The sequence below is a fragment of the Monodelphis domestica genome, chromosome 7, assembly GCF_027887165.1.
Source record: "Monodelphis domestica isolate mMonDom1 chromosome 7, mMonDom1.pri, whole genome shotgun sequence".
Taxonomy (NCBI): domain Eukaryota; kingdom Metazoa; phylum Chordata; class Mammalia; order Didelphimorphia; family Didelphidae; genus Monodelphis; species Monodelphis domestica.
In genome coordinates this window covers 470115-491589 of record NC_077233.1, presented here as the reverse complement: position 1 = coordinate 491589, position 21475 = coordinate 470115, and the positions used below count along the sequence as shown (strand labels likewise).

Sequence of the window (21475 nt, the reverse complement as noted above, 5' to 3'; positions counted from 1 at the left end):
CCAAACGCCAGCCCTCCTTTCCTAGCAACGTTCCATGATTCCGAGCCCCACCCTTCTGACCCCTCTGGTCAGCAGTTACAGGGAATAAACTGCTCCAAGCACATGCCTCGGTTTACCTTTACTGAGTTTACTGCCCACCACCGGGTTATTTGTAGCGTGGGGGACTGTCAGGACTTCGGACAGAGAACCACAGAGAAAAGCTCTGGGAAGCAGGGGCAGCTGGGAAGAGCGGGTTCTGGTGTTCTTCCCCTCCCCCTTCCGCACAGGGGAGGGTCTGTCGCACAGAAGGCACTTGGAAAAACTTCCCCGGTGGGGTGGAAAACAGTGGCCGGGGTCTTCTGCCCCACTTGGTCGAAGAAAGTCTGGAGCCTTACCCTGGGACTCTGTGGGGGGAGGGGGCCCCAGAGAACCTGGAAAAGGGGAGGAGGCACAGTCTTTCCACGAAGTGGTCAACGTCAAGACTTCCGGTTCAAGGCCTCCTTCCACACCCCCTGCAGGGGCTGCCTAGGGAGGGAGACCCCGAAGGAGCAGGAGAAAGCTGGAGTTGGGGGGGAGGGTGGCGCCACAGCGGTTCTGGGTTCGAATCCGACTTCAGCGCCTCCCTGGATCTAGGCCCCAGGGCGAGGGCCTCCCCGCTGCCTGCCTCAGGGTATGAGGGGAGGGGCTGTCTAATCAGTGCCGAGATTGCGGGTCCGTACGGCGCCCGCCTCGGAGCCTTCCCTGCGGTGGGACTCGGAGATTCCCTAGGCCTCTCTGGACCTCACTTTCCTCATCTGTAGCGGGGGCGGCTGGCGACTCCCGCGGAACAGGAGTTAGGAGTCCTACAGGTTCTCGTACCTCGGCCAGTAGGTGCCCGCCCGAGTTTGGGAGGGGCGGGGCGGGGCAGCAGGCGCCTGCGTAGTCTTGTCCGTGTCCTCCCTCAGGCCTATGGAGCCCCGCCTTTAGAAAGCTGGTCTCGGGGGGCGTGGCAGCGCAGGCGCAGTATTTCGCGCCAGGCCTGGGCGGCCCTTTTGAGTGTCGGCGCTCTCGGGCTTTGCCGGGCCGGAAGCGGAAGCGGCGCCGGAAGCGGAACCGGTCCGTGTCTGTGCTCCTCTCCGGGCTGCCATGGAGGCTCCCGAGGACGGTGCTGGAGGCGGAGAACCGGGAGCCCTGAGCCTGGCGGAGCTGTGCGCACAGCTGCCCCAGCAACGGGACGCGGCAGGCCGGCTCCGCACGGGCCACGAACTACTGCGGCGGCTTCAGGCGCCTGGGTCGGAGGAGCCGGAGCCGGACGAGGCGACGCTGGACCGCGTAGTGGACGAGCTGACCGCCTGGCTGCCGGCCAGTCACAGCAAGGTGAACCGGGAAACTGAGGCAGCCCTCGTAGGACAGGGCTCCCTGACTCTGGCCCAGTAGGGTAGGGGTGGAGTACTGGAGTCGCTTTCCCTGGTGTCTCTGTTTGCTCCTCTACAATGAGCAGCTCCCTGAGCCCAATGAGTTACTGATAACCGCCCCATCTGGGTCTTGGAGTTTATAGCTCCCTCTTCACCCTGGCCCTCCCCCACCAGAGCCTCCCTTTGGGAGAAGGGCCCAGCCCCCTGATTCTTTGTCACCCCCCACCCCCGGTCAGCTCCTCCTGCAGATTTGTGTCCCCGCTTAGCTGGCACCTGGCACAGATTGACTCCTTGATGCAGGCTTGCTGACCCACTGACTGACACTACCCATCTGATGCTTTCCTGATTGTCCCTCTTGTGCCTCTCCACGGCCTCTTGGCATTTGGTCTGTGACTCCCCACCTTCCCATGTTACCAGGACACTGAAGCCAGCTCTGCGTGGTGTGCTGTGGCCAGCTTCTGGCCTGGGTCTTGCAGGCAGCCTCTGAGCCTTCCCAACCTGGCAGACGCTGCCAGGTACCCACTTCTCTTGGGCAGCCATGAAGCAGGACTCGGGGAAGGACGAGAGCCCCTCCTTGCTACGGTTGTAGTCGTAGATGAGAGAACACAAGGAAGCTGGCCTCTCCTGCCGGGGAAATGTGGAGTCAGAAAGTTAAGGGGCTTGTCCCAGGGTCACCCAGCTAATGCCAGAGGTTTCAGCTCCTTAAATCAACAAGCTTCTCACTGAGGGGAACCCAGAGGAGCAGCAAGCAGTTCATGGGGGAAATGAGGCCTTCAGACATCAGAAGGCCCTAGAAGTGGAGACTGGAGACGAGAGCCCTTGAGGCGAAGAGAGAGAGCCGGCTCGCTGGAAGGGAGGTCTTCCTGAAGGGGTTTGGGAACTTGCTAAAGGTGTCTTCAACTGTCCACAGGGCTGAACTCTTGGGCTCTTTGGGCGGCCTGGTTGGGCTTTTGTTCTTCAGCTCCAACAAGGACATGCAGGAAGGAGAGAGGAGCACACAGGGATTAAGCGGATTAAGTTCCAGCTGCGTTCCATGCTCAGTGTTGTCCAGTCCCCTCATTTGAGCCAGACCTAAATGGAGAGGAGGATTTCTCGCCTTCTGCAGCAGCACTTCGGTGGGCAGAAATGGAGCCCAGATCTGCTCTTCCTGTGTCCCCTTTGACAGTTCTCCTTCCTGATGTTTTAAGCAGTTTTCTTTTTTTCTCAAGGTCTTCTGTTTTTCCTTACAAGCTGAAAGCTGGCAGTTGCTACGTTTAGGAGTTAGGGTTTTGAACTGAATAACTGTGGAGGGCTCTCTGACCCTCCTGGTAGGTGCGTCCTCGCAGGACTCTCTTTTCCTCATTCTGGATGATGCTTGGTCTGGTTTCTCTGTAGATTCCAAGTTCAGTGGCTGCTTCAGCAGTTCATTTTCTGTGTAGCCAGTATGTGTGGGTGACCTTGGGTGAATAACCTCTCAGCTCCAAGGCAACTCTCAGACTCTGCATGAATGATAGGGATAATTAGTGACTAGATAACACTTGAAGGTTTGCAAAGCACTTCACAAATATTAACTCATTTTGTCTTTGGCACAACCCTTGGAGGGAAGTGCTCTTATTATACCACTTCATCTGAGGAAACTTAGGTAGGTAGATAGAGCTCACTCAACTTAGTCAAGGCATGTCTAGGCAGAATTTGAACTCAGGTCTTTCTGCACCCAAGCCCAGTGCTTTGTCGTTTTCAGTGGAGAGAGTTCTCCACCAGTGAAGCCCTAGGTTAGTTCCCTGTGTTTGTTTGGTCTAACTTTGTTTCCAGTGATTTTGAGTCTTCTTTGGGCTTTCTGGAGACCTCAGTTCTGTAAACTTGAGATTTCCAAACTGTTTCCAGACTTAGCAGAAAGAGTCCAGTCAGGCCCAGACCTAAGTCTCCATCTGGGCCTTAGTACCTTGCCTACCTGTCTTTGGTCTTGGCGACCTGCCCTTGACATCGTCCAGGTGATCTTCCCAGGGCCAGACAGCCCATGAGTTCCATCCCTGCCAGCTCAGAAGCGTCCAGGGGCTTCCAGAGTGTTTTAGAAAAAGAACTACATTGCCTTGATGTCTCTTGTTTGGTATCCTTTAAATCCTCTCACCTTCTTTACCCCTCACCCAGAGAGCTGTCATGCAGAGCAAAGAATCTTTTTTGAAAGAAAAAAACAATTGGAGAAAATCGGCAAAATTGATTAGTGTAACTATGGGGAAGGAATAAGGGTTACTTTAGTGAGCACTGTGCACCAGGCCCCATGTTGTGCTAAGTGCTTCACAAAGAGCATCTTGTTAGATCCTCACAACATCCTTGTGAGGGAGGGAGGAAACTGAGGCAGGCAGAGGTCAAATAGCTTGGACAGCCAAAGCCCGCCTCCCCCTCTTCATGGCCTTCTCCCCTCTCTGCTGCCCTGCATTCTCCCAGGATTCCTGTTGGACTGCTTCATAGTAGGTCTTTCCATTTGTGTTGTTGGAGACCATGGGCCTATTGTTGACTTTGCAGTGTTTTGTGATTTGTTTACAGCATGGTAATGCTCCAGGGCTTTCAAGGACCCCAATTGGTTTGGCCATTCTTCAGTCAGTGGGCACTCATTTGGTTGTAGAGCCTTTCCATCTTAGCCACCTTGAGATACAGGTCTGATACCAGAACCTCCTTGTCCTAGGAGAGGAACATTTGAGCCACTTTCTTTGACTTATTTCAAATTGCTTTCCAGAAAGTTTGTACTAATTCACAGCTCCACCAACAATGCATCAGTGCCCCTCTTATCTTTTGTCATCTTTGCCAGTTTGCTAAGAATGAAGTGAAACCTCTTGCTTGTTTTGAAAACCTTGCAGCCATTTTCCAAGTGCTCCCTCTTTTCTTCTTCTCCTACCACTTCCCTGTGTCACATGAAGAAGATTCCATGAAAAAACTTGACTTAAAACAGTCTGGTGGCCATATTTCCAGAAATCACAAAAGAAAGCTGCCCAGATCCAGAGGCCAAAGTAGGGCTAGAAAGAAGCCCTTGGCCCCCTAAAGGGAACCCCAAAAGGAAAAAGCCCTCAGGCTATCCCAGCTCAAACCTGTGACTGCCACGTCAAAGCAAAACCTCCAGAAAGAAGCCGTTCAAGTAGAGTCAGGATCCCATGAGACTGGCTAGCTTCAGCTGTGGAGGAGAGGAGATTTTGGAATACTTTGTTGCTTGGGGTAGAAGATACGCTTTCATTGCCGTGAAGAACTTCGCCTGCAAAGCCAGATTTATTCCTACGGGGGGAAATGACTGTGCCTGGACTAGAGGACGTCCAGACGTTCCTGATGAGTCTTGGAACCCCAAAGGCGAGCGTCGGAGAGAAGGGCCTGTAGGATGAGGCAGTGCCAACACTTTAACAGGAAGGAGCTCTTCGGGGCGGCGTGTCAGCCCATAGTGCCTGCCGAAGCACTCACAAAGGAGCAGAAGTCGGGGCTGGGTTTGTTCTGAGGGTTCCACCGATCTTTGGCTTCACTCCTTATGGCACAGGAGCATAGAGAGGAGGGCACGAGGAGGACTAGGACATCCGGTTAGAAGGGAGGAACTGGCCTGCCTGAGTGAACGTCCATCTTTGTCTCAGTCGTCATCCTTCCGTGGCCTCCCCCTTCTCTCGGCACGTCGTGTGCTGCTTCCCTGGCTCTGTTCGCTGAGTTTGCTCCTTTTTTGGTATTAGTTGCTTCTTAGGGTGTCCTTTTATTATGCCCATTAGTTGTTCCCCAGCTGACCAAGCTCTCAGCGGCCACCTTCGTGTCCAGGCGCCGACTGTGCCCTGCCGATCCTCCTGCCTTTTGTCTCTCCCCCGGCCTTCGGTGCCTGGAGAAGGAGGCGGAGGAGCCAGTTGGTGCCCACGTTAAGACGTTGTTCATCCTGGGCCTTTAGGAAGACCTTTAAAGGAGCTTTTCAGTGTGTACAGAATTCAAAGTGAACGGTGTTACCCCCAACGCGGAGGCCACTTCTTAAAGTCCAGCCCCCCTCTTTTCCTTTGAAATTGGCCCGAGACTGGAGGGAGTGCACGCTTCTTCTGATTCCGCCTGAAGCCTCCCCTGCAGCCCTTGGCCCTTATTCCTTCGGGGCTGGCTGGCTTGCCCTTCGCCTCTTGCCGGCTGGACTTTTCCCCAAGTGGTCCCTCCAGGTGGTCAGGGCTCTCTCTGCCCTTATTCTTCACCCTTCTGGTTGGGGGGGTTGTCTCCCTCGTCTGTTGGGCACCACCCACAGCAGCATTTGCTGCTGGACCTTCCACCTGAGTGTGCATGGGCACCCGAGGCAAAGGTTGGCGTCTGTCTGGATTCTGCTCGGCAAGCCCCCTCGTGCCCTTTTCCTTCCCTTCACCCTCTTCCGGATTGGGGCTAACCTTGCCCCGGCGTGGGAGTGTTGAGGCAGCCACCTACCTAGTCCTGGGCCCTCCCCCACCGGAGCACGACGGCTCCTCCATGGGGCCAGGTGCATTTATGGCTCCAAGCTAGCGGGTTTTCCAGAGCGTCCTCTGCTGGCTCTCCTCGTGGACCTCAAGCCCCGGTGCTGGGATGCTCCTGCCGCTCTTTCAGCCTCAGCGGCAGCCGCAGCAGCACAGCCCGCTTGGGAGACGATGAGTCCCAGGCCGCCGCTCTCTTTGGGGGGCTGCGGCCCCTTTTCCTTGGTTCCTCGAGTCCACTAATGCTCTTTTCCCTACAGGTGGCATTACTTGGATTAGACATTTTAAGTGCCTTCGTCGACAGATTACTGACGAGATTCAAACCCTACATCCCCGCGGGTAAGTCCAGGCATCTTACTGCTTTGGCAGGAGCAGAGCCCTACGAGGCCCCCTCTGCCACAAGGCGTGTTCGGGCCTGTCTTGTGGCTGGACAGAGAGTCCTTGGCGGGGCGTAGTCAGAGGTTGCTGGGAGCCCACCTCCGGGACAGACGGATGACTGTGTCTCTTCTTGAGGCCTGAGTAGGAAGGGCCACCGGGCAGGAGCCGCTTTTTAGCAGCTGTGTGCCGGATGTGAAGGCTCATCCTCCTCTCCTCCTCCCCTCCTCCTCCTCTCCTCCCCCTCCTCTCCTCCTCCTCCCCCTCCTCCTCCTCTCCTCCCCTCCTCCTCTCCTCCCCTCCTCCTCTTCTTCCTCTCCTCCTCCTCTTCCTCCCCCTCCTCCTCCTCCCCCTCCCCCTCCTCCTCTTCCTCCCCCTTCTCTCCCTCCCCCTCCTCCTCCTCCCCCTCCTCTCCTCCTCCTCCTCCCCCTCCTCCTCTCCTCCCCCTCCTCCTCCTCTCCTCCCCTCCTCCTCTTCTTCCCCCTCCCCTTCCTCTCCTCCTCCTCCCCTCCTCCTCCTCTCCTCCTCCTCCTCCTCTCCTCCCCCTCCTCCTCCTCCTCCTCTCCTCCCCCTCCTCTCCTCCTCCTCCCCCTCCTCCTCCTCTCCTCCCCTCCTCCTCCTCTCCTCCCCTCCTCCTCTTCTTCCCCCTCCCCCTCCCCCTCCCCTCCTCCTCTTCCTCCCCCTCCTCCCCCTCCTCTCCTCCCCCTCCCCCTCCTCCTCCTCTCCTCCCCCTCCTCTCCTCCTCCTCCCCCTCCTCCTCCTCTCCTCCCCTCCTCTTCTTCCCCCTCCCCCTCCTCTCCTCCTCCCCCTCCTCCTCCCCTCCTCCTCTTCTTCCCCCTCCCCCTCCTCTCCTCCCCCTCCTCCCCCTCCTCCCCCTCCTCTCCTTCTCCTCCTCCCCCTCCTCCTCCTTCCCCTCCTCCTTCTTCCCCTCCTCTCCTCCTCCTCCCCCTCCTCTCCTCCCCCTCCTCTCCTCCTCCTCCTCCTCCTCCCCCTCCTCCTCCTCCTCCTCTCCTCCTCCTCCCCCTCCTCCTCCTTCCCCTCCTCCTTCTTCCCCTCCTCTCCTCCTCCTCCTCCTCCTCTCCTCCTCCCCCTCCTCTCCTCCTCCCCCTCCTCCTCCCCTCCTCCTCTTCTTCCCCCTCCCCCTCCTCTCCTCCTCCCCCTCCTCCTCTTCTTCCCCCTCCCCCTCCTCTCCTCCTCCCCCTCCTCCTCCCCTCCTCCTCTTCTTCCCCCTCCCCCTCCTCTCCTCCTCCCCCTCCTCCTCTTCCTTGGTGTTCTTCAGACTCTGGCTTCTCAAAGAAACGCAGGCTCCAGAGGAGCAGTGATGATTCCATTTCTGGCTTCCTATCTTTTGCACATAGCAGGCTGTCTGGTGCCTGGTTCTGCTTCCTGTGAGCTCTGGGAGGGAGAAGCAAGTGACAGCAGAGCAGATCTAAGGAATTTAGGGGGTGGCCCTGAGTTCCCGAGTCCAAGGTGGGAGAAGGGGGAGGAGGAGGAAGTCTCTCAGGAATGAAGGGTCTCCTGGGAAAGACATGGCAGTAGGCATGGGAGCGGTGTAGGGAGAGGGCTGTGACAGCGAGCATCTGGAGAGGCTGAGAGGCTGGGACTGGCCTGTTCAGAGCCGCCCGGGTGTGGGAGGCTTCCATCCTTGCGCCCTCTGCCTCCTTCCCAGCACTGGCTCCTGCCCCCTGCAGGCTCTCCCTGAGAACCCTCTCCTCCCTTGAGGATCACTCGGTCGATCTCCCCCTCCCCTGTGAGCTCCGGGAGTCTCGTCGCAGCCTCGTACTTTGTCTCTCCTGCCCAACTCTTGGCCTTCCTAGGGGACAAGTTTCTTTCTAATACTCCCTCTTCCTCAGTTTCCTCCACGGCACCCAGGGAGGGTCACTCCCTGGGTCTGGCCATCCTTCTCAGATGCTTCACTTCTGTAATGGAGAATTCAAAAATTCCCTTCTCGGATCATCATTCCCGCTCGACAGGTCAGCTTTGCCTCTGTCTTATGCCCTCAGCCACCCTGTTTCTGCCTTCACCAGGTCTCCATCTCTTGGCCCTTCACTTCTTTCTCTGGCTGTCACTTGGACGCCGGCTCTCCTGGCTCCCCTTCACTCTTTTGACCCCCAGTAAATCAGTTCCGCGGTGCAGTGAGTAGAGCACAGAAAGCCTCCTCTTCCCGAGTTCAAATCTGCCCTCAGACACTTCCTAGCTGGGTGACTCCGGCCCGGCACTGGCCCCGCTTGCCTACTTTGCTCATGTGTAAAATGAGCTGGAGAAGGAGATGGCTCTCTAGGACCAAGAAGGCCCTGAATGGGGCCAGGAAGAGTGGGGCACGACTGACCGATAACAGAAACCCAGGTCGGCTTCCCCCTCCCCTTCCCCGACCCTATCCTGTCTCCCACCGTCCACTGAGCTGGCTACAGAAAGCCTTGAGGTCTCAAGGACAGTCTGTCGCTGCAGCAGGTAATCCTGTCACATCTCCCTCGTGGATCCAGGCTCCGCCGGACCTTTTCAGCCCTCCAGGGGCCTCCCTTGGCTCCCCACCACCACACCGTTCTCTTAGGGTTGACCAAGAAGATTTGCTGTGGGCTGCCCCTCCTCTCCTGCTCCCCCTTCCTCAGTCTCCCAGCCGGAGCCCACGTCCGGATTCTTGCACTGATCTCTGGGATCTCCTTGGCTCCCAGTGGCGTCCCTGATGTCACAAATACACTCCTGTGTCCCCAGGCCTCAGCCATCCCCTTTGATCCGTACACCTCTCCTCCCTGTACCCGGCCCTCCCTCTCTCCGTTTCCTTGCTTCTCTTGGACCCCAGCCCTCGGCACTTCGGCCTCCGGAGCCCTCAGTCACCCGAGTCGGCTCTGGCTGGGACGTCCAGCTCCCTCCCTCCGGGCCTCTCCGCAGCCTTGGTCACTCATGACCTCTTCTGAGGGTCGGGGGACACTGCTTTCTCCTGCTTCTCCCGCCTGCCCTCCTCCGTGTCAAGCTTCCCGTCTCCCCATCTCAGCGGACAGTCACTAAATGTTCTCGGGGAGCCCTGACCGAATGCCCGCCCGGTCAGCGGGTCAGAGAGCCGACAACTGCAGGGCGAATGGGGCTCGGCCAGGGCTTCGTGAAAGGTGGAGCCAGGAGGAGCCCAGGGGTAGCTGAGCGTGTAGAGGGCAGGAAGGGGAGGCGAGCCTGGCGGAGGGACGAGGGGGCTGGTTAGGAAGGGGAATGAGGGCCAGAGGCAAAAGGCCAGGCTGGGACCTGGAGCCAGAAAGGCTGGCAGGGGGAGAAGAGGGCCTGGCTTCCAATCCTGCCTTTGCCTCGGCCTCTGGGCAGCTCACGGCCCTTCCTCGGGCCCCAGGCCTGAGCTCCCGTGATGCCCTGTTCCCAGGTGGAAAGGACTGGCCCCAGAGGTGATGGCCTAAGGCCAGGGCTGGAGCCTCCCAGGCGAGGGGCCGGCTGGGGCTTCTGTATTGGTGGGAAGCAGCGACACACAAACTTCAGTAACCCCTTCGATGTCGCTCTCGCCTGGGACAGAAGAGGCCGCCGTGGCGTGGGGATCTCGGACCACACCTGGGGCGTTGGGAGACCTCCAAGAGCCGAGTGGATGGCGAGCCGCGGCTCCCCGAACAGGCTGTCTGCCCCCGGGAAGGAAGCTTCCGGCCCTTGCTCCGGGCCCTGGCGGGAGCACGCGCTCCGGCCACCGTCCCTTTTCTTCCCCCAAGCCTCAGCGAGAGGGCTGGGCAGGCCACTTCACCGCGCCAGCCTCTGTTTCCTCCTCTGTCATACGGGGAGCAGGCCAGCCCCAGCTCGTGGCGAGCTCTTCACCTGGCCCCCGGCCGTCCGTTAACCCTTGTGCTTTCTCCAGTTCTTTCAGCTTTCCTAGACCGGCTGGGAGATTCCAAAGACCAGGTTCGAGAACAAGCCCAGAGTCTGATATTGAAGCTCATTGATCGAGCTGCCTCGCCCATGGTAGGCTCCCTTCCCTTGGAGAAACGGCCCTTCGGTGGGGGGTGGCTGTCTGAGGAGAAACGTGGCGGCACGCCACGACAGGAAGGCCTGGGCTCAGATCGGGCCTCAGCTTGCTGGCCGGGAAGTCAGTGAACTTGGGTCCTCCTCAGTCTTCTCATCTGTAAAATGGCATCACCTCCTCCTCGCCCCTCTCCCAAGGGAGGCTCTATTGGTCAAGTGGTCAGCCCAGGGCCTGGCGCATCGGGCTCTCGGTGACTGGCAGGGTCAGCTGTTGCCTTCTCCAGCCCCTTTTACAGATGAGGAAATCGAGGCAACCAGGGTCAGCCAGGGGGAAAGTGTCTGAGGCTGGATTTGAACTCTGGACCACCCTACACTCTGTCCATCGTGTCACCTGGCTGCCTGGCCTGGCCTGTAGAAAAATGCCAGCTCTTTTCTGGCTAGATCGGAAAGCAGCGACAAACCAAAATACCGTGACGAGCCCTCGGGGGTCTGTGCACGACCGATAGCGGGCTTCGGACCCTCGGCTTGGGCGGTCTGGGCCCGGGGGAGGGGGCGGGGGTGCTTCGGGCTTCCCCAGACCGGCTTTAGAGCAGCCTTTGCTGTGGCTGGTCAGGAGGCATCCCCGGGACCCCCTTTTCGGGCCTGTGGGGCCGTCTCGATTACGAAGATGCGTTCCACGGTAGTTGGGCTTCCGGCCCTGTGCCTAGGAGCCACTTGGCAGACAGGCTGCGGGGTGGATGTGCGGCCTGTTGGGGCTGGGGGGGGCCCCGATAGAGGAGCCGGGAGAGTGGGGGAGGGGAGCGGTTCTGCGGAAGCCGCCTTCTGGCTCGCTGCTTAGCCGACGCAGTGTCCAGCGAGCTTTGCCCCAAAGAAAATGCCCAGGAGTGGACCGGGCCAGGCAGCGTTGGCTTGGCGAAATGCTTCCTGCCCCGTGGAGAGGCTTTTGGCCGCGTTGCCGGGGGGACAGAAGGACACATTTGTCGGAGGCCTGCGACTGCCTGTAGACGGCGTCGGCAAAGGGCCGCGGGCCGGAGAGGAAGCCCCATCTCGGGGCTCTGGCCGCTGGCTGCAGAAGGCAGGCCCGACCGCCATGGCGGAGGGGAGTCGGGGAGGTGGAAAACCACACGTGCGCGGACTGCCAGGACGACAAGCAGGTCCCGGGACGCTCCGTGATTCCTGATTATTCTCTCTTTTTTCCGCCAGTATGTTTGGGAACACCTGACTGTTGGGTTCAAACACAAGAACCATCGGTGCCGGGAAGGCGTCTGTCTCTGCCTCATTGCCACCCTCAACACGTAAGCGGAGTCATTTAAAACCAGCGCGTCGCCCCGGCCCCTCCCTGCCAGCCCCCTCCCTCTGGAGAAGGCCGTGCCTTCTGCCAGCTGTGGAGGGACGGACCAAACCGCTGTGAAAGCAGCTCTTCTGGCCTCGCCGGGGCTCGTGCTGCCTCTGGCCAGTTTCTCCTGGCTTCCCGTGACTTCCGGATGGCCTGTAGGGGAGGGGAGGCTGGGGAGGGGGACTCGGACTCTCAGAGAACGGTCCTGAGGGGTCTTTGGCCGCCAGCACTGGTCAGCCTGGGGCCGTCCTCGAGACGCCGCCAGCTGGGGGATTTTCCTTGACGGTCAGGGTCACAGTCACAGGAGCCCCCATTCTCGTCTTCGGTCTGGCGCTCTCCCTCCTTTCGACTTCCGTCCCCTGTGTGTGTGGCTTTCGCAGCCTGGCTGCTTCCTGCCGTCTGACCCCCAGCTTCTGGGACATTTGGGGGATTTCCTTTGGCCCTTGAGCCACTTCGAGTAGTTTGTGGTGTTTTCAGCCGACTGGGGTCATCTCTGCTTTGCTCATTGAAGTCTTGGCCGATTCTAAAATGCTCAGATCTGGCCTTTTCCCGTTTCTTTTTGTTTTTTATGGAGTCCGAGAGATCCTCTTCCTCTGACAGTCAGGACCCCCCCCCCCCCCCCCCCCCCCGCTCTGTCTTCCTCCCGTACGTGCTGTTCCTGCCCCGGATCCTTCCGGTACTCTCCCTCTGTGCCCGTCCCTGAGCCTCGGGGGCCCTTGGCTTCGCTGCCACCCTAACCCCAACCCATGCAGCAGAACAGCATCCGTCTTTCCATCTGAGGACCAGCGTCAGTCGAGACGTTCTGCTGACACTGGAGTTTCCACAAAGCCCGTCTCTTGGCCGCCCGGCTCGTGGCGGGCTGGCTCTTGGGCCCATTTAGCAGCCGGATAGGCAGCATTCATTGGGCCCAGACCATTAGTGGGCTGACCCCCCCTCCAAATGGACATCTCCCTAACGGCCCCTCATTGGAGTCTTCTGTGCCCTGTTTGTCTCAGGAGCCGTGAGCCGCGCGGTTCCTTTGCCCCTTCAGAGGCACAACGGCTTGTACGGGATTCTGTGATCATTATACTAAGCTCTTTCTCCCTCCCCCCTTTTTTTTTCAAGCTATGGTGCACAAGCGCTAGCCCTCAGCAAGTTGGTGCCCCATTTGTGCATCTTATTTGGAGATTCCAATGGTCAGGTAAGGAATGTGTTTCTGTTCAAAGATGGACTTGTTGCTCACGCCCTTTGCCCCTAAAATGTGAAACGGAGTCCGGAAGTCTCTGAATGGGACTTGGCGTTATTGCACAATTGACCGGGGTTCGGGTAGACTTCCCCAAGGCTCCATCAGACACCAGCAGGTGCCGGAGACGCGGCTGAGCAGCCCCTCCCCGGAAGGGCGACAGACGGGGTCGGGGAGGCCGGCCTGATTGGGGAGGGGGCCAGCCCTCTGGCCTCCAGGCACCACGGCGAGGCTTCCTCACCAGACGGGCGATGGGGAGGCCTGCTCGTGTGGCCAGACTGCGATGTCCTTGCCTTTGGGAGAGGCCTGAGCTCCCTCCCCCTGGGCCTGGCGGCCTCCCTCGTCTTATCCCGGGAGGGCTCCGGACAGTTGGCCGAGGGTGCCCGCCCCCATGGCTGCTGGGGGAGTCCGTTAGGAGAGGCCCGAGTTGTCCTATGACTGAATTCTTGAGTGTTCTGGAGCATTACATTTAAGGCTTTTTACAGAGAGGGTTTTCTCTGAGAGGGAAACTGAGGCAGACGGCAGCGAGGGCATTTGCCCAGAGTTTCGCAGCCAGTCGCTTGCTGAGCTGCCCCCCGCCTGACCTGAACTGAATCAGACTGGCAGCTTCAAGGCCAGACCCTGACCCTTGTGTTTGGCCACTGAGCATTCCTGCCCTCCCCAGGCCGGCCCCATTCCTGTCCCGGACTTTCAGTCTCTTCTCTCCCCTTTGCTCCCTCCATGCCTGCTAGCCACGCTCTTGGCTCTCGTCTACACTTGGGGCTCTGCTGCCTGCCTGCCTGCCTGCTTTTTTCTACCTGTGCTCTGGCTTTTGCTGCTCATTCTCCAGGGCTCCCAGCAGTCTCCTCGTCAACGAGTTCAGCGGCCTTTGGCAGCTTGGGCCCCCTTGGTCACGCTCGCCTCCTTTGCCTCTCTCTTCTGGGCCTTCATGGCCCTGCTGCTCCCCTTCTCAGCCGAGGGCCCCCATGGCTGCCCTCTGCTCCTCCCCCATCTCTTGCCACTGAACCCCCACCTCTCTGCGGACCTCCAGGCTTGCCAGCTCCCTTTCAGGCATCTTGCATTCACCATGGCCAAAACACAGGTCGTGGTCTGTCCCCCATTAGTGCCGCGGGCACCCCATCCTCCCAGGCCCTCAGACTCCCGGCCTGGGGGTCCTCCTGGACCCACAGTCTCCTTCTCGCCCTGTCCCTGTCCCAGCCCTTCCTCCATTCTTTCACTGAAGGGATTTTCCTGGAAAGCAGGAAAATCTGGCCGAGCCAACCCCGTACTCCATAGACTGGCAGCTTCTCCCTCCTGGGGGGCCAAATAGGGGTCCTTTGTTGGGCACTCTGCGTCCTTCCGGATCTCCCCCGTCCCACGTTCCCTCCCTCACTCCCAGGGCTCTCTCTGCCTCCTGGCTGTTCTCGCTTCCCTGCCGCCTCCCCTCCGGGCTCCCCCGGCTTCCTTCAGGGCCGGCTCCTCCCACACACTCAGTATCTTGTTTGTTCCTGCGATGGAGGGCAGACATTTGGGGCCTCCTTTTCACATCAGAGCTTACTCGGGGGGGGGGGGGGGGGGGCTAGCACACAGTAGGAGCTTTGGAAATGCTCCTTGACTGACCTCCTGACCGATTTGTTCATGTCCAGCGTGAGGTTCGTTCCAGGGAAGTGAATGTGGCCCGATTCTGTCGGGAGGGTTCTGGGTGACGGACGGAGCGCCCGCTGTCGCACTCGACGGCTTCTGGGGACCTTCTGGTCCCCGGTGCCAGGCTTGACCGCGTGGGTGGCCGCTTCTCACCGAGTGTTCACCGAGGCCTCGGCATAGAGCGCTAGTCGTGGTCGGAGGCCAGCCTGGGAGGAGGGCTCTGTGACAGGGTGCCGGGCATCTGGTGCTGCATTCGTAGCTTTGACGGTCACTTCCCATGAGGGCACGGATGGCCCCTCCTCAGAATTATTGGGTGCCCGGGTCAGGCTTCAGGAGGAAGAAGCAGGTCGCTCGGCCCGGGGCTCCCCCAGTCACAGACGGCGTCCCCGGGGTGCCTCCCTGCCCCGCCCACCAGGCCTGCAGCATGGTGACCTCTGGCTGCTCCTCGGCCCAGGGACAGTCGCGACGAGCTCAGAAGCCCCCCATGTTTGTTCGGGAGAGCTTCCTTTGGCCAGCTCTTCGCTGGCAGATCCCGGAAGGGCCCCAGGGCCCCGTCTGCTCCGGCCCTCTCCTTTTCCAGCTGAAGAAAATGCGGCCCAGAGATGTGGAGGGCCCTTCCCCAACCTGCCCTGATCTAGCAGGTAGAGCGGGTAGGGCCTCCACTGCAGCTCTGGCTCCCACTGCCCCAGGGCCTGCTCGTGAAAGGCACGCTGGGCGAGAAGTCAGGTGCCCCCGGGGTGCTTCCCTCCCGTCGGGACTAGCCCAGGAGGCTATGGCGAGACCTTTCTGGGCTGGGGAGGCCTCTGGCCAGAGGTGGCCTTGTTCCCCAGGTATTTCCAGTCCTGTTCAGGGAGCCCTCGCGGGGCTGAAGCTCTGCCAGAGGAGGGGGCCCACTGGAACCCCTGGGAGCCAGCAGGGGCTGGAGAGCATCCCCACAGCCATCTGCTCATAGCTACAGGGATGCGCTCTCTGGGGCCGATGGAGCAGCTCGTCTTCTCCCGCCCAGCGATGACTAGGGAAGAGCAGCACAACTTCTAGCGCCAGTTTCTCGGACACCGAGATGTGAAGCGACTAAGTTGGGTCATATTCAATGTAGGAGGTTTCGTATAAAGCAACCCAGAGCAACCAAGGAAGAACAAGGCACTCTGGGCACAGGCCGAGGCTGGCCTGCTCCAGGAGACCTGGATGGGAAGCGTGGCCAAGGGGAGGGTTTCTCGTGGCCCACCTTACAGCGAGATCTCCGGCCTGGGAGCCGGCCAGGGCCACAGCTCTGTGTGCTGGACCTTTGGTCTTCGTGGGCTTGACGGCTCATGGCGGTCACCGTCTTCCAAGCCATTAGGGCATTAGCCCAGCAGGTCAGAGAGCCTTTGGAAGTGGCCCAGGGGGCTTACCGACGTGTGCTTGGGAGCCAGTGATGCTCACTATGGCATTGTGTGTCACAAAGGAACTCATCTCATGGCCCTATTCCTTTGGCAGGTGAGGGATGCTGCCATATTGGCCATGGTGGAGGTCTATCGACATGTGGGAGAGAAGGTCAGAGTGGACCTCAGCAAGCGAGGACTCCCTCCTGCCCGGTAAGGCTGAAGCCCCTCCTTTCTCTCAGCTCGCCATGCCATTTGGGCAGTGACTCCCCCCATCCCACAGGGCCATGGAGTGGCCACTGCCGCTTGGGGTGGGGTCAGCAGAAAAAGTGGATTTCTTACCAGATTCTGCTTCCTGGATGGCTTTGGCGGAAGTCGGTTCCGTTTGCCCACCATTTCCTGCGCCTGCCCATGGAGTATTCGAGGCCCAGAGGCCCCCGCCTCCAGTCCCCAGAAGGCCGTCTCCGAGCTCCTCTCTTTTCTTTGGGGACAGAGGCGAACAGTTCACTTCTTCATTTGCTGAATGAGCTGAGAAGATCCCTCCGGCCATTGTGGGCTTCCATTTCCCTGCTGTCCACAGTATTGAAACAAGAGGCTTTGGCGTGGCCGGGTGCCCCCAGACACCTGCCCTCCACAGTGGCCTGCTGGCTCTCGTCTGCCCAGACCTCAGAGTCAGGAGCATTGACAGATCCAGCTTTGCCTGGGACAAACACCTCCTTGGATCGGAAAGCAATGAGCTCGTGAAAAGAGTCTGCTCTTAAGATAGGGCCTTCAGCCCCGGGTTCCAGTCCTCCTTCCATGCTAAGGTCACTCAGGGAAGCGATCCTCCCTGGCCTCAAGTTCCTTATTTCTAAACCAAGGGAATTGCATTGACCAGCCTCCAAGGGCCTTTCCAGCTCCAAATCTGGGGTGCAGTGAGTCCCTCGACCTCTCATCACCCCAGACAACTCTGAGACCCCGGGGGAGAATGACCCCTTCATTTGCAAAATAGCAAGACTTGACCGAAGCCCCTCACCTTAGTCATCCCCGTCCCCAATGTGTTGCCTCTAAACATGCAGGCTCTTGTCCGGCCTCTCGAATGTCTTCCGTGGCCCCAAGAGAGCCGGGTGTTTTCTGTGATTTGTCGTTATGGGGGGAGATGGGGAAAGTCAGCAGGACAAGCCGTCAAGTCCGCGCGTATGGATGCTTGTGCTAAAGAACTTCGGGGCCAGCAAAAGGTCACTCATTCTCCTTGTTTGCAGGTTACAGACAGTGTTGGCCAAATTGGATGAAGTGAGGAACTCGGGGGGCCTGATCTCGAGCTTCATCAATGGTAAGATGGCGTTCCGTTCTGTTCGCCGCCGTAAGACTCTCGTCGGGGTCTGCAGACGAAGGCTTGCCTAGCCTGAGGACCGTGGACGGTGGATCTCTTGTCGTTCCAGACAGAACCATGCCAGGCCTGGGTGCCATTTGGCTGTTGTTATGGGAAAGGTCCGAGAAGTCTCCTTCTCTCTGGGCAGGCTGGCCGTTGACTTGGATTTTATCTCTCTTGGCTTCCTGGGTTGGGAGAGCAGAATACATTTCCCTGCTTCTCCAGGGCTTGGCATTAGAGGTGGTGGAGACTGCCACCCAGATGGGTGGTGCCCCAGATTCAGCTCTGGGGTTGCCTGCCTGCCTTTTTTTCCCCAAACCCTTTACTTACATATTAGAATCGATCCTATGTATTGATTCCAAGGTAGAAGCATGGTAAGGGCCAGGCAATTGAAGTGAAATGACTTACCCAGGGTCACACAGCTGGGAAGTGTCTCCAGGCCTGATGCTATCCACTGAGCCACCTAGCTACCTCTTCCCCCTTCAATGGGTGACTTTTTGAACTATCTTTTCAAAAGCCCCCCTCATCCTGAAATATTATTTGGTCATTTCCCTCAAAGAACAACACATTTGTGTCTCCCTTTTCCCACATCCCTCCAGCATTTATCACTTCCTTTTACTGCCATAATGGCCAATCTGATAGGTGAGAGATGGCACCTCAGTTATTTTAATTTGCATTTCTCTAATCAAAAGGGATTTAAAACATTTTTTCATATGATTACTGATGGCTTTGATTTCTTCATCTGATAACTGCCTATTCATGTCCATTGGAGGAATGACTTGGAATCTTAAATATTTGAGAAATGAGGCCTTTCTCATAGAAATTTATTCTAATTTTTCCCCCTTCTAATTTTGTTTACATTGGCTTTGCTTGTACAGAAACTTTTTAATGAAATATAATCAAAATTATTATAACGTTCTTAGTTTCTTGTTTGGTCATGAATTCTTCCCTTCATAGATCTGCCAGGTAAACTCTTCTATGTTCTCCTAATTTACTTATGGTATGACCCTTTATGGCTAAATCATATACCCATTTTGACCTATTGCTTTCCAGTTTTCCCAGGAGTTTTTGTCAAATAGTGAGTCCTTATCCCCAAAGCTGGGATCTTCAAGTTTCTAAAACACTGACATCATTTACCCCTAATCTGTTCCTTTCTGAATCACCCTTCTCTCTCTTAGCCAGTACTAGTTTCATCACTGCTTTTATAGTACGGTTTAAGATCTGGTACTGCTAGGCCCTGTAGGGATTAAATTTAGGGTTGGATTAAATATAAGAGAATGTGGTGGCCTATTTAAAAACAATTAAGACAGCTCAAGTCAAAATGACTCTTTAGTAGCTTTATTTCCAAAAAGAGAGGAAGAGTGGAAGTAGAGAAATGTGAAAGGGGGTAGAATAAGATCTCTAACCTAACACATTCAATATTTGCTCCAGCCCCTGGCTCAACCCAGGCAGGGCTATTTAGCCCTCAGCTGGAGGACCCTGGGGTGAATACCCACATGGCCTCCTCCAAGACAGGGAGGCCTCTCCGGAAACTAATCTCTCCAGAAGCCAGGAAAAGAGTCAGCTTTTCCCTCACCCAAGCAGTGGCTCCAAAGGGAGAAGATCCAAGAGCAGTCTTACCAGAGTCCCCGGTCCTCATGCTTCAGATTCAGCCCAAAGACCTACCAAGAGCTCAAAAGCCTCAAAAGACCTCATGACAGGAAGTTTTGGCCACTTTTAAAGACCCTTCTTTATGTCACTTCCTGTTCCTTCCACCACTTTAGGGGACCAGTTGTAGTCTATGAATTTGCTTAAGACTGCCCAGGGGGCAGTCAGTTGTTTCTGGATGTACAAACCCTTTTAGTAAGTAGTTTGTGGACTTTCCTTATTTTAGGGTTAAGTAGGGATATATTTGCTTTTGTTGATTAAATTAAAAAGGCAAGGGGAGAGTTAATCCCATCTTCCCAGCCTCCATCCTTCACATATTTTTTCATTAATTACCTCTTTGATGTCCTTGGGTTTTTTCCCTTCCAGATGGATTTGAGTATTTTTTTTCCTAGTTCTATAAAATACTTTTTCAGTAGCTTGATTGGTATAGCACCAAATAAATAAATTAATTTAGATAGAATTGTCATTTTTATTATATTCAGCCTATCCATGAGCAATTAATGTTTTCCCGTTTGTTTAGGTCTAACTTCATTTGTGTGAAAAGTGTTTTTTAATTGTGTTCACACAGTTTCTGGATTTGTCTTCACAGATTCCTAAATATTTTATATTGTCTAAAATTATTTTTTTTATTTTTTTTTTATTTTTTTATTTTTTAATATATTTTATTTGGTCATTTCCAAGCATTATTCGTTAAAGACATAGATCATTTTCTTTTCCTCCCCCCCCACCCCCCCATAGCCGACTCGTAAGTCCACTGGGCATTAGATGTTTTCTTGATTTGAACCCATTGCTTTGCTGATAGTATTTGCATTAGAGTGTTCATTTAGAGTCTATCCTCTGTCATGTCCCCTCAACCTCTGTATTCAGGCAGTTGCTTTTTCTCGGTGTCTAAGATTATTTTAAATGAAAATTCTCTTTCTATCTCTTGTTGCTAGACTTTATTGGACATAGAAATGCTAATGATTTATGTGGATTTATTTTGTATTCTCTAATTTTGCTTAAGATTATTCATTATTTAAACTATTTTTTTGGTTGATTCTCTTAAGCAGAGAGTGATAGTTTATTTTCTTCTTTGCCTATTTTGATGCCTTCAATTCCTTTATCTTCTCTAATTGCTACTGCTAGTGTTTCTAGTACAATGTCAAATAGTAGAGGTGATAATGGGCATCCTTGCTTCACTCCTGATTTTAGTGAGAAGGCTCCTCACTTATCCCCATTGTAGATGATGTTTGCTGACGGTTTTAGATAGATACTACTTATCATATTAAGGGAAAGTCCTTTTATTCCTGTGCTTTCTAGTGTATTTAATGGAAATAGGTATTGTATTTTGTTGAAGACTTTTTCTACATTTGTTGAGATAATCATGTGATTTCTGTTAGTTTGGTTATTAATACGGTGAATTATGCTCATGGTTTTCCTCATATTAAAACAGACTTGCATTCCTGGTATGAATCCTACCTGGTTATAGGGGACGAGCTTTATAATTTATTGCTTTATTCTCCTTGCTAATATTTTATTTAAAATTTTTGTATTTATATTCTTTAAGGAAATTGATCTATAACTTTTTTTTCCAGTTTTTGTACTTCCTGGTTTAAGTTTGGATAACATATTTGTGTCATGAAAGGAATTTGTTAGGACTCCCTCTTTGCCTATTTTCCTAAATAAAACTATTTATAGATGTATATATAAAAATTTATATATATATAATATAGTATCAGGATTGATTTTTCTTTAAATGCTTGATAGAATTCACTTGTGAATTCCTTTGCTCCTGGAAATTTTTCCTTAGGCAATTCCTTGATGGCTTGTTCAGTTTCTTTTTCTAAAGTGCGATTATTTAAGTTTTCTGTTTCCTCTTTTATTAATCTGGGCAATTTGTATTTTTGTAAATATTCATTTTCTTAGATTATCAGATTTATGGTAATACAATTGGGCAAAATAGCTCCTAATAATTACTTTAATTTCTTCTTCATTGGTGGTGAATTTACCCTTTTCATTTTTAATACAAACATAGGCAAACTTGCGCAAGTGGTAGTGGCGTAAGATATTTTCATTGTGTATATAGTCCTGTGTTCATCCTGCAATATAGCAAAATTTCCACAATACAGAATTAGATAGATTTTTTAAAATCTTGTGATATAGTGAACTGCAATGTAGCAAGGGACCAATGTAGTATTATTTTTAACCCCTTACCTTCTGTCTCACAATCAATACTGTGTGTTGGTTCTAAGGCAGAAGAGTGGTAAGGAGTAGGCAATGGGGGTTAAGTGGCTTGCCCAGGGCCACACAGCTAAGGAGTATCTGAGGTCAGATTTGAACCCAGGACCTCCCATCTCTGGGCTTGACTCTCAATCCACTGAACCACTCAGCTGCGCCCCAGTAATTCTTAAATTATCTCTTCTGATATATTTTTTAGGTCTATGTACTTCCAATGAGATATTTCATATATTCTATTTTTTCATTCTTTTGTTTTTGTTTTGTTGTTTCTTGATGTTTCATGCAGTCATTTTTTTCCACTTGCACAACTCTAATTTTGGTGGAATTATTTTCTTCAATTAGCTTGTGATCCTCTTTTACTATTTGACCGATTCTACTTTTTAAGTTGTTATTTCTTCTCGCATCACTTCCATTTCTCTTCTTCATTTTTCCTTTTTCTTATTTGATTTTTGGCATCTTTTTTTAACTTTTCCAGAGCCTGACAATAATTTCCATATTTCCTTGAAGTTTTGCATATAGCTGGTTTGATCTCAATGACCCCTTCTGAGTTTGTGCCTTACTGTTTTTTGTCTTTGTAATACTATTCTATAGTTAAGGGGTTTTGTTT

General features: G+C 54.7%; 1 protein-coding gene across 1 annotated transcript; it reads left to right on the top strand.

Annotated features, from left to right (window-relative positions):
- Positions 1-993: 993 nt before the first annotated feature.
- Positions 994-21454, top strand: LOC103092717 (CLIP-associating protein 1-like). Its single transcript, XM_056804001.1, has 7 exons — positions 994-1335; positions 6052-6130; positions 10008-10111; positions 11315-11406; positions 12552-12627; positions 15769-15866; positions 16895-21454. Exons 1-7 carry the CDS (start codon positions 1105-1107, stop codon positions 17034-17036), a joined length of 822 nt encoding a protein of 273 aa, XP_056659979.1. The 5' UTR covers positions 994-1104; the 3' UTR covers positions 17037-21454.
- The last annotated feature ends 21 nt before the right edge of the window (positions 21455-21475 follow it).

Excerpts from the sequence above, each read along its gene's own strand:
- LOC103092717 (XM_056804001.1), top strand. The coding sequence starts at position 1,105 with ATGGAGGCTCCCGAGGACGGTGCTGGAGGCGGAGAACCGGGAGCCCTG. Across the intron at positions 1,336-6,051 it reads TGCCGGCCAGTCACAGCAAG|GTGGCATTACTTGGATTAGA; the intron begins GTGAACCGGGAA and ends TTTTCCCTACAG. Across the intron at positions 15,867-16,894 it reads CGAGGACTCCCTCCTGCCCG|GTTACAGACAGTGTTGGCCA; the intron begins GTAAGGCTGAAG and ends CCTTGTTTGCAG.